The sequence below is a fragment of the Pelodiscus sinensis genome, chromosome 13, assembly GCF_049634645.1.
Source record: "Pelodiscus sinensis isolate JC-2024 chromosome 13, ASM4963464v1, whole genome shotgun sequence".
Classification (NCBI taxonomy): domain Eukaryota; kingdom Metazoa; phylum Chordata; order Testudines; family Trionychidae; genus Pelodiscus; species Pelodiscus sinensis.
The window spans coordinates 4,106,541-4,121,184 of record NC_134723.1 but is presented as its reverse complement, the minus strand read 5'-3'; the positions used below and the strand labels follow the sequence as shown (position 1 = coordinate 4,121,184).

General features: G+C 50.4%; 1 protein-coding gene across 1 annotated transcript; it reads left to right on the top strand.

Moving 5' to 3' along the window:
• Positions 1-1,194: 1,194 nt before the first annotated feature.
• RBM41 (RNA binding motif protein 41) lies at positions 1,195-12,773 on the top strand. Its single transcript, XM_006137458.4, has 7 exons — positions 1,195-1,335; positions 4,029-4,145; positions 4,737-4,929; positions 6,023-6,227; positions 9,257-9,651; positions 11,539-11,686; positions 12,066-12,773. Exons 1-7 carry the CDS (start codon positions 1,328-1,330, stop codon positions 12,230-12,232), a joined length of 1,233 nt encoding a protein of 410 aa, XP_006137520.2. The 5' UTR covers positions 1,195-1,327; the 3' UTR covers positions 12,233-12,773.
• Positions 12,774-14,644: the final 1,871 nt, after the last annotated feature.

The window sequence follows — 14,644 nt, the reverse complement described above, 5'->3', positions numbered from 1 at the left end:
CAGAGGGCGGGATGCTGGCAGATGCCAGGACGCTGGCGTGACATGATGTCACGGTCAGTGATCGCTGGATTCAAAAAGGCAGAAGCCAGGTAGGGGAGGAGAAGGGGCTTGTGCTGAGGGGAGAGGGGCAGGTCAGGAGAAAGGGGAAGACACCAAGCGGGGATAGGGTGAAGGAGAGACGAAATGTCATGGGGCCAAGTGTAGACTTGTGGCCCGCAGCTGTCTTCTTTGGAGTAATATGGCCCTTGTTGCTTTCCGAGTTCGGCAGGCTTGACTTATAAGATTGCAAGATAGAGCTGGTAATACAGTCTACCCTTCCCTCTCCATTGGTTTGTCCTATCACTTTAGCTGACCCATCACTTGAGCTGATGCTCCTGATGTTTGCTGAGGTTAATAAGCTTAAAAAACAACTAATAGTCTGGTAGCACTTTAAAGACTAACAAAACGTATGGTATCACGAGCTTTTGTGCGCACAGCCCACTTCTTCAGACCACAACAGCTCATGATCCCATCCACATGTTTTGTGAGTCTTTAAAGTGCTACCAGACTATTTGTTGTTTTTTAAGTTTATCCTGTACAGACTAACTCAGCTACCCCCTGAAGTTACACTAGTGCCCGGTCAGGAACAGGCCTGCAGTTGCTATACATATAAAGCCCTTTTTGCGGAAAAGCATCTGTGCCAATCTAGAGGCTTTTCCGCAAAAAAGCCCTGATCGCCATTTTTGCGATCGGGTCTTTTTTGTGCAAAACAAATCTGAGCTGTCTACACTGGCCCTTTTGCGCAGAAGGACTTTTGCCTGAACGGGAGCAGCATAGTATTTCTGCAAGAAGCACTGATTTCAGACAGTAAGAAGTCTGTTCTTGCAGAAATTCAAGCGGCCAGTGTAGACAGCTGGCAAGTTTTTCCACAAAAGCGTTTGTTTTTGCGGAAAAACTTGCCAGTCTAGACCCAGCCTCAGTGTAAGAAGGACTTGCTGGTGTCTGTATGGCGCTTGGCTCGATCATGGCTGGTGCCTGTCACACCATACTCAACATGCTGACTAATAGCAGGCCATGCTGGGGCTCAGGCACCCCAATCTAGCTGTGAGGAAGCCCCTGGGATCTGCTGCATGGGGAGCAGGGCTGGGCGCAGGGAAGAAGAGGACAGGCCCCCGTGTTGCCAGCTTGCAGGACTCCCCTGCGGGTTAGCGACGGGGGCAGGGCTGAGCTTCACTGTACTACAACTCCCAGAAGCCCATGGGGCGGGGCCCGCCTCGCTCGTTCACGCGGGTTGCGCGGTGCTGCTGGGAGTTGCAGTCCAGGCCCTGAGCTGGAAGGGGCCGGAGCCATGCGCAGGTGAGGGGGAGGCTTCCGGGAATCATGTAGCCGGACGGGCGCTGCGCTGGGGAAGAAGGGAGATGCGGGGGGGGGGGGGAGAGCGTGGAGTTCGGGGTGCACTCAGGGGAGGGGCAGCGGGGGGAGGAAGGCTGGGGATGCAGCATTGGGGTGCTCTGGGAGGAAGGATGGGGGGCTGTGGAGTTCGGGGTGCACGGAGGGGAGGTGGGGGAGGAAGGATGGGGGTAGGGCCTGTGGAGTTCGGGGTGCACTCGGGAGGAAGGATGGGGATAGAGGCTGTGGAGTTTGGGGTGCACTCAGGGGAGGGGAGGTAGGGGAGGAAGAATGGGGTGCTCTGGGAGGAAGGATGGGGGGCTGTGGAGTTCGGGGTGCACGGAGGGGAGGTGGGGGAGGAAGGATGGGGTGCTATGGGAGGAAGGATGGAGGGCTGTGGAGTTCGGGGTGCACAGAGAGGAGGTGGGGGAGGAAGGATGGGGTGCTCTGGGAGGAAGAATGGGGGGCTGTGGAGTTCGGGGTGCACGGAGGGGAGGTGGGGGAGGAAGGATGGGGTGCTCTGGGAGGAAGGATGGGAGGTAGGGCCTGTGGAGTTTGGGGTGCACTCAGGGGAGGAGAGGTAGGGGAGGAAGGATGGGGTGCTCTGGGAGGAAGAATGGAGGGCTGTGGAGTTCGGGGTGCACGGAGGGGAGGTGGGGGAGGAAGGATGGGGTGCTCTGGGAGGAAGGATGGGGGGTAGGGGCTGTGGAGTTGGGGGTGCTCTGGGGGAGGAAGAGTGGGGGTTGAGGGCGCTCTGGGGGGATGGTTTCCTTGTACACAGTTTCCTGTGAGACTAATGCAGGCAGCTGTTTGTACAGGAATCCCAGCGTTGCCAACACTTGTGATTGTATCTTGTGCGAATCCCACAATACTTAGCGTTTTTCTTAAAGCCTGGAAGCAAGACAGGGCAAGGACATCTCCGGTCCCTTTCAGTACCCTTGACACGATACGCTAAAAGCTTCGGTGAGATGCGGGGGCGTCTTTCCCAAGGGCAAACTCTGGTAGAGATTTTTTAAAAGGAAGTTCCAGTTTAACACAGGGCTCCAGACTAAGCTGGCACGACAACCAATAATAGAAGATAAAATAAAAGATCATAATGCAGCTGTACAAATATGCCCACACCTTGAATACTGGGTGCAGTTCTGGTTGCCCCACCTCTAAAAAGAATACAAGAACTGGAAAAAGCAGTGAGAAGGGCAACAAAAATGATAAGGGAACAACTTCCCTCTGAGGAGAAATTAAAAGGCCTGGCACAGTGCATCTGAGCAAAGAGATGACTATGAGCAGATATGACAGAAGTCTATACTATTACGCATGGTGCAGAGAAAGCGAATCGGGAAGGCATTACCCCATCACATAACAAGAACTAGGAGTCGTCCAATGAAATTAGTAGGCAGCAGGCTTAAAACAAACATAAGGAAGTAGGTCTTCACCCAATGCACGGTCAGTCTGTGGAACTTGTTTGCAAAGTCTGTTGTGAAGGCCAAAAGTATAACTGGGTTCAGAAGAGATTAGTTCATGGAGGATAGAGCCATCAGTGCCAATTAGCCAAGGTGATCAGGAGCCCAACTCCATGATGAGCATGTCCTGAAACCTCTGATTGCCAGAAAGCCTGGACACTGGGCTGGATCAATTGAAATTGGCCCTGTCTTGTTCATTCCCTCTGAAGCATCTAGTACCAGCCAAGGTCAGAAAGAGCATATTGGCCTTGATGGACCATTGCTCTGATCCGTGTGGCTGCTCTTATACCAGCGCGTCTCTAGGGGTCAACGGAATTGAAGCTTTCATTTCAAAACAAATGGAAGTTTCTAGCTGTGATTGTTGTGGAGAAGCCCAGATGTTGCCCAGTGCCTGGCTCACCGCCTGAGCTGAGAGGCAGCCTGACAACAGCGGCCCGAAGATAGTAGTGGGCTGCTTCATTCATACCAATACAGTATTAAAGCCTAAATCGTAATACGGGTCAGACGTCTGCGCTGTTACCATTTCACTGCTCACCACTTCAGCAGAAACAGCCTTTAAGATTGTGAATGGGGCTTGAGAAGTAAATCAGCAATTTCTTCCCGTCCCCTATTCTGACCTTGGTACAGGCGCTGAGAGACGGAAACAATCACAGAACAGTAGATAACAATGGCCTTTAAAATTCGGTACGAAATAACAAACGTGGGGCACTATTCCATGCATGGAGCAAGTTCTCCCTTAAGAAAGGCCGGTTGCTAATCCAGTTTGTAACTACGTTCTAGCATGCCGCCAACTTCCTGCTTTCTTTGACCGTCTCCGCTGGCTTTGTGTTTGATTTGGAGGTTGCTTTTTTTTCCTTTTTGCACTGAATCATTTGAAGCTAGGCAGGAGTCATTTATGAAAGTAGATCTTCTGTAACTAAACATTACAGGATGACGGATGACTAAAAAGATGATGCTTGTGGGATATTTTAAAAATCATCTGTGCATCTTTCTAATGGACATCAGTGAGGCATTCTGCCTTGCCGGTTATTTCTAGTTCCCTCTTGTTCTGGATAGCCCATCTGGACTATCTCACTGATTTCCTTGTGTTCTAACAAAGGGCTGGAAAGCAGAATATGAATACGCTTGATGTGGAGGTGTAGGGAGTAAAGCACTCTCGGCAACTTACTGACTTACTCGCTGTTTTTTTTCTGAGCCCAGGGTCAACAGCAGCCTGTCTAGTGATGACCTTCTTCTGGAGGATTTGGAGACAGAAGGAGAGCGGCAGCTGAAGAGCCTCCTTCACCATCAGCTTGAGACTGCTGTTTCCATTGAACAGTGAGTATTGAACCAGCCGGCTACGCACAAGAGGCTGGTGTAGCTGATGGCCTCCCATGCTGGCGGACAGAGCACGTTCTGATTCTGGAGCAGCATTGATGCTGTCGCATGCGGCTGCTGAGATATTGGTGTAGGCGAGTCTGAATCAGTATCCAACAGATGGAAGCGGGTTGCACAACCACAGCTTTTTGTGCTGTGTCTCCCTCAAGTGCTGAGCTTTGGAGCATGACTCTTTGGAGCGTGACACAGTCAACCAGTGGAACTCCTTGCCAGAGGATGTTGTGAAGGCCAGTATTTTAGCAGGGTTCAAAAAAGAACTAGATAAATGTATGGAGGATAGGTCCATAGATTCTGATTAGTCAGGATGGTAGGAATAGTGTCCCTAGCTTCTGTTTGTCAGAGGCTGGGAATGGGGCAAACACAAGGGGCAGGTTACAGAGGACAGCATCTATAGAAGTACCATAAACAAGAAGTTTGGTGGCATTATAAGACTAACAAATGTATTCGGGTATTAGGACATAAGCACAACCTCTCCGGTGCCCATGCTATGCTGGTGCAGGTAGAGAGCGGGGCTGCTGTTTTGGGTTGCAGGTGCGTGTCCAAGCGGCGATGCTTCGCCCCAGCCGCGCTTTACAAGCCCTTTGGAGAAGAAGCAGCAGGGACTCTGACCTTATCGCAGTTCCAGGCCCTGCAGGAGAGTGAGCAAGAAACAGCCTCTCTTCGGGAACTGGGGCTCTCGGACTCCGAGATCCTACTCTGGAAGAACCATGCGGCAGCCGATAAGGTGAGGCAGGAGCTTTGCCACCAGCTACAGGACCCAGCTGAGAGAGCCATCTAGAACAGAGTTTCTCAACCTTTTTTTATAAAGTACCCCTTTAAAAAAGATTATAAGTACCTACAGTTTCCAGAGACACCTTTTTTTTTTCTACCATTGCAACACATTTGTTTAAACAACTTAATCGTAGCCGGGCGGGCAATGAAATTTTTGGGTGTAAAAAGTACAAAAGTAATAAAGTGCTGTAAAAAATGCAGTGTTCTCCACGCTTCCGTTGTGTTGACGTACACCCCAGATTTCTCTCGAGTACCCCTAAGGGACTCGTACCACTGGTTGAGAAACACTGATCTAGAGCATAAAGGAGCCTGCAGTCCAAAGCTCTGCAGAGCGTATTAATAATAGTCAAGGCTCGACAAACTATGTAATCTGCGCATGTGCAAATCGCCGGACAGCTTTTAAAGCACCCTAAGCGTTCTACCAAGGAATAACTAACAGTGCATCTACGTACCAGAGAGCTGCATGCACAAATCAATTGGAAACCAGGTGCAGCTGTTACCCCAATGTTCCTGGCTCCCTTTAACTGAGCACTGGGTATGTGGATACAAATACAGACCGTCCTCGCTGTAAGTCCAAGATACAGTCCAAAAAACTTGGACTTATAGCGAAACCGCTTAAAGTGAGGAATTTTTTCCCCACAGCTGACTTCTGTTTGCGCCATTTTTTTTTTTGCGCGCGACTTAAGAGCGGGGAATGGGAGGACTTATGACGCATCCGTTCCTACAAACGTCAGCGCCTTTCGTGTGGAATGGGTGTATACCGGGGCGACTGACAGCAGGGACGCCCTGTAAACGAGGAGCAAAGTGAATTAAATCAGAACTGGCAGGAAGCTCAGGCGCGAATGAGCTGCTTCGACCTTCCTTCTCCGAGTGGTGTGTTCCCAGCGTTGAGTACGATGCTGTCTCTGCCCTCCTCCGATATAACAGATGCTCTCGAGCCCGTCCCCCTTGGGGTAGCTCTTGCCCCTAATCAGTGCCTGGATTTCCAGCATCGCTCTGAAAGGGAGGCGGGTTTTCTCCTGAGCAATGCTGCTGTTGTGTTTCAGGGCTCCGGGCTGGGGGCAGCCCCGGAAGCCACGCAGGAACGGCTGCGGGCCATCCAGGAGAAGATCGCAGAACACCAGCGCATCCTGTCCCTGCCGCAGAGGTTTGCTGGCAGCAAACAGCTGAGCCGGCGGGAGATGGAGATTGAGAACGCGCTCTTCCAGGGGACGGACCGTCACTCCTTCTTGCGGGCGCTCTACCATCAAGGTACACAGGCTCCCCGATGCCACCTGCGCTGCTGGCAGGGTGGGAGAAACTCACTGTTTACCGAAGAGTACAGGAGGAAATATTCTATGAATGTAGATCTGGGGCAGTCTGGAGTGTTTGCTTCCTGCCCTTTCTCCCTGAAGAAATGGTTCCAGTTCTACACTGTGTGCTGGGGGGTGGAGGAGTGGGAGGGAGCTATTTTCCTGTGGCTAAGCACATCTTGCCAGAACAGACTGTTTAAAGGGATCTCTAACATATGAGCCCACACAGAGCCACTGTCAGAATGGATAGCCCCCGCCAGCAGGCTGAATTCTGTACTCTCTGATGCCTGTCCCACCCTGTTGGCTCACTGGGATGCCAGAGGTGTCGCTGGAGGCAGAGTTCAGCCTGTATGTTTAATAGAAGCAGGTTCTCTTAATTATTTGTGCTTCCCAGGAGCCCCAACCAAAATCAGTGCTCCATCATCCTAGGCAGTGTGAACACACACAAGCTAAATATACAAAATAGCTACAGAGTGGGAGAGACACTGACTCGGGTAAGTGACTTGGCCGAGGTCATCCTGCAAGGTCAGTGGCAGAGTCAGAAATGGAACCCACGTGTCCTGATTCCCTGCTCGGTGTCCTCTCCACTTCCCCACACTCTCTCTCACCTGAACATCATTTTTCTCCTGCCCCTTGGGTGTATTCTTTCACACAGCCGGACCCTTATGCAGTGGTGCTTAGCACTGCTCTAGAAGACTTCAGAACTGCATCATATGCCAGATCATGGCCAGGTTTTGCAAGCAAAACAATTAGGTTTTGTTTGTAAACCCCCTCCCCGCTTAGTGCAGGATTCTCGCGACTTATTTTTAAAAACGCCTTTGTGACGATGATTGTGCTAGACCAGGGGTGGGCAAAAGAGTCTCCGCAGGCTGGATCCAAGCAGGTTGATCTGGCCCGCCGAGGACCTGCCACTCTCCCCGCCCCCAGGCCAGTCAGAGCTTGGGGGTGGCGGGATGCACATGAACTTTCCTCTGCCCGGCCCCTGCCCTGCAAGGAGCGCATGGTGCTTAGAAACGCCACGGGCTCCTGGCAGGGTGGGAGGAGACTTCATGCACTCCCCTTGCCTCAAGCCCTGATTGGCCTGGGGTGGGGGGAGCACACATAGTTTCCTCCCACCGCCAGGGGCACAGGCACCTAGGGGGAACCTCGGGTGGGGGGCAAAGACGTCACTCGCTTCTCCACCACCAGACCAATCATGATCTGTGGGTGCGGAAGCTGAGCAGTGTCCTGTTCCTGTCCCTTCCCCTGGAGGCTCTGCCCCTTCTGGTGCAGTCCAGAGCCACTTCAAAAATGTCTGAAGTAGCCCTTGGTAAAAAATTATTGCCGATCCCTGTGCTAGGCGCTGTACAAATACAGGCAAGAGAGATGGCCCTTGCCCTAAGAGCTGACAGTCTAATGACATTGATTCCCCTTCCCACCTACAGCCGCAAAGTCCAGGAAGTGCAGCTGCCCGCTGACTGACCGCTCTGGTGTCAGCGCCCCAGCTCAGAGCAGCGTAACAAAGTCAAGAAGCAGCCTAGATTAATGCTACATGAAAGGAGAGAGAATTTCCTTTTGCCCTAAATGAATTCTTTGCATTGGTCTTTAAGGCTGAGGATACCGGGGAGATTCCCAAACCCGAGACATTCTTTTTAGATGACAAATCTGAAGAATTGTCCCAGGTTGAGGTGTTATTACAGGAAATTTTGGAACAAATTGATAAACTTAACAGTAACAAGTCACCGGGACCAGATAGCATTCACCCACGAGTTCTGAAAGAACTCAGATGTGAAATTGCGGAACTACTGACTGTGGTTTGTAACCTATCTTTTAAATCAACTTATGTATACCAAGTGACTGGAAGATAGCTAATGTCACGCCAGTCTTTAAAAAGAGCTCGAGAGGTGACCCTGGTAATTACAGACCAGTAAGTCTAAGGTCAGTACTGGGCAAATTGTTGAAACTATAACAAAGAATAGAATTGTCAGACACATGGATGAACTTACTTTGTAGAGGAAAAGTCAGCGTGGTTTCTGTAAAGGGAAATCATGCCTCACTAATCTATTAGAGTTCTTTGATGGGGGGTTAACAGGCATGTGGCTCAGGGGATCCAGTGGATATAGTGTACTTAGATTTCCAGAAAGCCTTTGACAAGGTCCCCTCACCAAAGGCTCTGAAGTAAAGTAAGCTCTCATGGGATAAGAGGGAAGGTCCCCTCATGGATTGATAAATGGTTCAAAGATAGGAAACAAAGGTTAGGAATAATGGTCAATTTTCCGAATGGAGAGAAGTAACTGGTGGGATCCTGCAAGGGTCCATACTGGGACCAGTCCTATTCCATATATTCATAAATGATCAGGAGAAGGGGGTAAACCGTGAGGTCGCAAAATTTGCAGATGATACCGAACGGCTCAAGATCGTTAAGACCAAAGCAGACTGTGAAGAGCTTCAAAAAGATCTCCCCAAGCTAGGGTACTGCAGCCTTCTTCCGCTAAAGCTTATGCAAATGCAGCACAGAGTAGAATATCGCCGCGCTTCATGTGCATAATTAATTAATTAGCAGCTGTTTTTGCGCAAGAAGCTTTTGGAGCTGTGTAGACGGCTCCTTTTTGTGCAAAACCCCCTCTTGCACAAGAGCTGTTTTTCCAAAAAAAATGAGGAAGACTGGCTCTTGCGCAAGAGAAACCAGTCCGCATGCTGGTCTCTAGAACATATCGAAATCAAGAGGCAGATTAGCACCTTATCAAGTCTGCAGGATGATTGATAAAGCATTGATAGAAAGCATTGTGGTAGAGTTGCTGTTCTTCCTGGAATACCATCAGTCACTGCAGGCAGCCTACATTTTGCCTTTCAGTAACTTCCAGACTCCTGCCAGAGGCTGGACTGAGCTGCTCCAAAGCAGAACTTCCTGTCTTTGGGGCCCAGGCTGTGGCTGTCCCTAGTGAGCTATTCATTTACTTGTGGTGGTGGGTTTTGTCATGTCACTAATATTCCTTTGCTGTGGATTAGACGAAGCTCAGAAGCGGATGGTGAATGAGAAGGACCCCATAGGTCACTTGGAGAGTGTCTGTCAAGAGATGCTGAAAAAGCCATTGCCCAGGGAATCCGAGTCTGCAAGAAGTGATCCAGGCTTACCTTGTTTCCCGGCCCCAAATGGCGCTCTCGTAAAGGATACCACCCAGCTTCCAGACCAGGGAGAGCAGACAGAAGAAGATGGAGGTCCCAGTCTCCCCAGGGTGAAACCACCGGAGTCTGTGGCCCAGCGACCCACCCAAGGGCCTGCAACTGTAAAGGAGCCTGTAGAGTTCATCCCAGAAGAGGAGATCCGCAAGAATCGTCTCTCGGAGGAGGAGATCAGGAGCATCTCCCGGTTCTCCTCCTACAAGCCAGGAGAGCCAAGCAAGGTATCGTGAGCACCGAGCTGAAGGTAATAAAGTGCTATGTTTCCCCTTCCTCATTACTGTACCATGACCTGACGCAGAGCTCTGGGGAAGCTGTTCTGGCACCCGTGCTAGATTCATGGATGCCAAGGCTCATGGGCAGACTGCTATAATGGGTACAGATTCCTGCTTGCTAATGATGGAGCATCACCAAATCGGTGTGTGTCGTCACCTCCCAGCCAAAGGAGGAGTAGTCTCTGCTAGGGGAAAAGGGGGAAATTTGGAGTCAGCAGAAGAGATTTCCCTGCCTAAATACTCCTGGGTACCTAACTGCCTGCCGTGCTTCCAAGCCAGCCCCAGATGGACGATAGCAGGAGGAAGATCTTTGACTCTTGGGGTATGTCTAGACTACGTGCCTCTGCCGGCAGAGGCATGTAAATTAGACTACCCGACATAGTCAGTGAAGCGGGGATTTAAATATCCCTGGCTTCATTAAAATAAACATGGCCGCTGCGCTGTGCCGGCTCAGTTGATCGTTGGCACAGCACGGCAGTCAAGACATGGATCGGTCGACAGGGATCGCCTTTGTCGACTGATCCTGTAAACCTGGTTTCACGAGGCATAAAGGAGCGGTTGACAAAGGTGTTCCCTGTGGACCGATCCGCGTCTTGACTGCTGCGCTGTGCCGACGATCAACTTAGCCGGCACAGCACAGTGGCCATTTTTATTTTAATGAAGCCGGGGATATTTAAATCCCCGCTTCATTGACTACGTCAGGTAGTCTAATTTACATGCCTCTGTCGGCAGAGGCATGTAGTCTAGACATACCCTTGGAGACCTAGACACACACAGTGCCTCCTCCATAGCTAGTCATGAGCAGTCTGAATGTGCCGTTGCTGAATGCTGTGTGTAAACCTTGTGTAACAGCCAGCAAGAGCTCATGATCTAAATAACGGGAGTAAACAGGAACCTATGTAGATATGGTGTGAGAGATCTTCAGAGAAGCCGCAAGATGCTCTCCTATATGTGACTGTCATCTAAAACACAAAAGCTTCAGAGGGGTAGTCTGCAACAGGGAAAAACTTAAAAACCAACCAATAGCCTGGTAGCACTTTAAAGATGAACAAAACATGTAGATGGTATCATGAGCTTTCGTGGGCACAGCCCACTTCTTCACATGACTGGGGTGTCAGATGCCCAGAACCAAAAATAAATAAAGGAAGGAGGGCAGGGACGGAGGGAAAGCAGGAAAAAATTGGAGGGTGGGGGGAGAAAAAGAGGCAGAGGGTAGATACATTTCAAAGGGAAAGCCGAGCCAGTCTGTAACAGGAAAAACTGAAAATCAACAAATAGTCTATTAGCACCTAAAGACTAGATAGTTCAAAGAGGCAGATAAGAACTATTAGTTTGCCGTGTAAAGGAAGAGTATTAACACTAGATTCTACACAGACATAAAGAACCATAGGCACTTTTGTAGGTTGGCTGATAATGTCCCAGCCATCCAATAGCGTGATATTAGGATGCTAGTAGACTGTTTGTTGTTTTTCAGTTTTTCCTGTTACAGACTGGCTCCACTTTCCCTTTGACATTTTTCTCCCCCCACCCTCCAATGGTCTCCTTCTTTCCCCACCGTCCCTGCCCTCCTTCCCTTATTTATTTTTGGTTCTGGACATGCGACACTCCGGTCATGTGAAGAAGTGGGCTGTACCCACAAAAGCTCATGATCCTATCTACATGCTTTGTTTGTCTTTAAAGTGCTACCAGACTATTGGTTGTTTTTTAAGTTTTTTTCTAAAATACAGCCGCCAAGGTGACGGTGGGGGAGGGCTGTAGTGGGGTGAGAGAGGGCCCTTCTCACACATGGCTGAGGTGACTCTCTCTTCCTGCCCCGTTGTTCTGGGGGCTGGTTAGGTGCTGTATCTGAAGAACCTGAGTGCCCGGGTGATGGTGAAAGACCTGCTCTCGCTGTTTGCTCGGTTCCAGGAGAAGGACGGCCCACCGATCCAGTTCCGCCTGCTGAGTGGCCGCATGAGGGGCCAGGCCTTCATTACCTTTCCCAGTGAGTCGCTCTGCTCCATCCCACAGATCTTTCGTGACGGTGCCGTGTCCACTCCGCAGTGCACAGTGCTACAAGGGCCATGCTCCCTGGGGTGAAGGGGGAATTTGGCTTCATGCCTATCTGACCTCAGCATCCCCATGCTGCCCGCGTGACGAATCTGAGAGCGGGATTCCTTATCCCACGTTCGATCAGTGCTGGCATTCCCACACTGAGATCCCAGCACTACAGCTCTGTGCACGGAGAAGACAGCAAAAAGAGCCAGGAGGAGACATCCTCGTCCTGAGGGCTGTCCTTGAACCAGTGGGCTGGACAGCAGAGCTGATTGTATGAGCAGTTATATGTGCCTGTGACCTGAGCTCACTCGCCTCTCCTGTTCCAGGCATCGAGATTGCCCGGGAAGCCATGCTGCTGGTGAACGGCTACAGCTTGCTGGGGAAGACGCTGGTGATAGAGTTTGGGAAAAGCAAGGAGCAGGCGTCAAGTGTTGCCTCTGCCTCCCCCAGCTTGTGCGCCACAGACCGTGCAGAGAAACCCACTACTAGCTAGAGGACAAGTAATCCGTGAGGCGTGCGTGGAACATGATGCTGCATTACTCGGCTGTTGGGACAGTCTCCGTAAGTCTCGGAGTCTGAGCTCCGCACTCAGATAGCTGAATCCCAGTGTAGGCTAGAGGAGTCCCGGGAGCTCGGTTCTTTCCGGTGAGGCCCAGATGAAAGCTAGAAATCACCTCACTCCACGTGAGCAGAGGTGACCCTTGGGATGACAGGAACAGAGGCCACCTCTCCCGGCCTGCGGCAGAGGGGATGCTGCGCCGAGTGGCTTGATGACAGACACTCTGGTTGGAGGGAGCCTGAGGATCTTAAATTGCTGTGTGTTTGAACACTCCTCCCGGGCAGCGTGCGCCGAGGCATGAGGCCTGTGCTGTGTTCCATTCTGTGTGGATTTTAATCACACAACTTTATGCTGTTTGGACAGGACACCAGCTGGCCATCTCCTCTGTCGCACATGATGGCGTTTCCCTCCTGTTTTCTCTCTGTTGTGGTGACCTGTAAGGGGAGCGAATATGTGAATAAATGTGTTCCAGTTCTATTTGCTTCGTGCGTGTCTCTATTCCCCAGATGCTCTTGAACCATTCACCCTCTCAGTACCTTAGGAGAGCTGCATCCACCATCTCCTTTGCCTAGGGGAGATCTTTTTGGAGACTGCAGAAGCCTTCTAGGTAGGCCCTATTCTTTAGGACCATATGTGTTGTGCTTTGCAGAATAGACCATAAGAGATCTCGCTTCTTCCTCACAAGTTACTGTACCAGAGCAGACTAGCAATGGTCTGTCTGGTCTGAGAGCCTCTCTCTGACAGTGGATAGCAGAGGAGGGCTCGGAAGAAGGCATAAATGCCCCTCTTGTCACCCCATAGCCACTTGGCTACACCAATGCTTTTGATTTTACAGGTTGAATCTCTTTGGTCCAGAACTGTCTGGTCCAGCAACATCCATGGTCCAGCATGATTTTAGTTTGCCAGATGTCCACTTAACATAGGTGTGGCCAAGTTTCCTGCGGTCCCATAAAATTTGTTTCCAGCCATCAGTCCTGGTTCTCCGTGTTCTGTGCTCTTATTTAGCTCTAATTTACCTCCTCTTCTGAGAGCCCAGTAAGCGGTGGAAGTGCTGGTAATGCAGCGAGGCAATATTGACCTGCTGTGATTCGGCAAATTCTCTGGTTCAGATCTCGATAGTGCCGAACTAGAGAGGTTCAACCTGTACTATGCTACTTGAGTGGGAAAACTTCGCGACCCCTCACTTTTGATCCACTATTGCTCTGAATCACAGAGATTGGTGGCCTTTGTGATTTTTTTTCCCAGCTAGCTTCCCAGCTGCTGTTGATATAAATGTTCAGTTGCTTTCTAAGAATTATGCTGTTTTTCATCAGGAATATTTTTCATCCTCTGTCAATAAATATGGCAGGTTACTGTAATGCTGCTTCTCCACCAACCTGCCTGTCTTTGGAGAGAAGCATTTGAGATCCCTTTGATTGATGGAACCAGATTTTATGGCTTTAACAGAGGTGAGCTGAGCAACACCTGCCAGGCACCCAGAAGAGATGCGGAGTCCCTATAACAGCTGGTTCCTTTCCCTAGCAGCCAGCCAGTAACCCAGCTGTCTGTTGCTGTTTTATCCTCTTGTCTAGTCTCCCCCTAGCCTGTCAGTTTGATTTTTCTGGCTCTTGTCTCTTTTGTCAGCTCTCATTAGCCTTTTGCCATGTGCCGTGCGCAAAATCTAGGCCTGAGTTCAAACGTCAAAGGGAGTGATGTGCAGTGTCCTATGCTAGAGGGTGACTTTGGAGCAAAGCAGAATGCAGAGGTATTACTGCACGCATCCTTGACGAATGCTCTACACACCACAACAGAACTCTCTGGCTTTAGTCCTAAACCCCTGAGACCTTGCAAACCCTGGAGGCCTAGTTCTTCAAAACAGCCACACGCTAGGCACATCTGAGGAGCATTCTTGGACTCTTCAAACCCCAGAGTTCCTTTGGGACTCTGTTTGGCGGCCCCATTCTGCTTAGTTCACATTGTCACAGAATGTTTGTGTGTCACCAAGGGGATGGTTCCAAGCTCAACACGGGCAGGGATTTGAATTTCATAGGGAGCAGAGAAGATGGAATTTTCTTCCACTTGACAAGAGTAGAAAACAGAGGGACGTGCTAGAGGTAGGTCCTGATTAGGGATATGAATGGCTAATAACCAGTTACCCGATTAAACGAGATTTTATATCCCTAGTCCAGAGTATCCATTTTGTTTCCTTTCATGAGTGAGTCTTTACATTCAGTTTTCCCCTTTTATGCCCACGCTTCCCTGAAGGTGTGTAGCCTTGAATGATCATAGGGAGCTGATAGTGGGACTTGGGGACAGGATGAACTGCTGGGCAGGGGACAGGCAGATTAGGTGAGTGCCCCCCCAGCC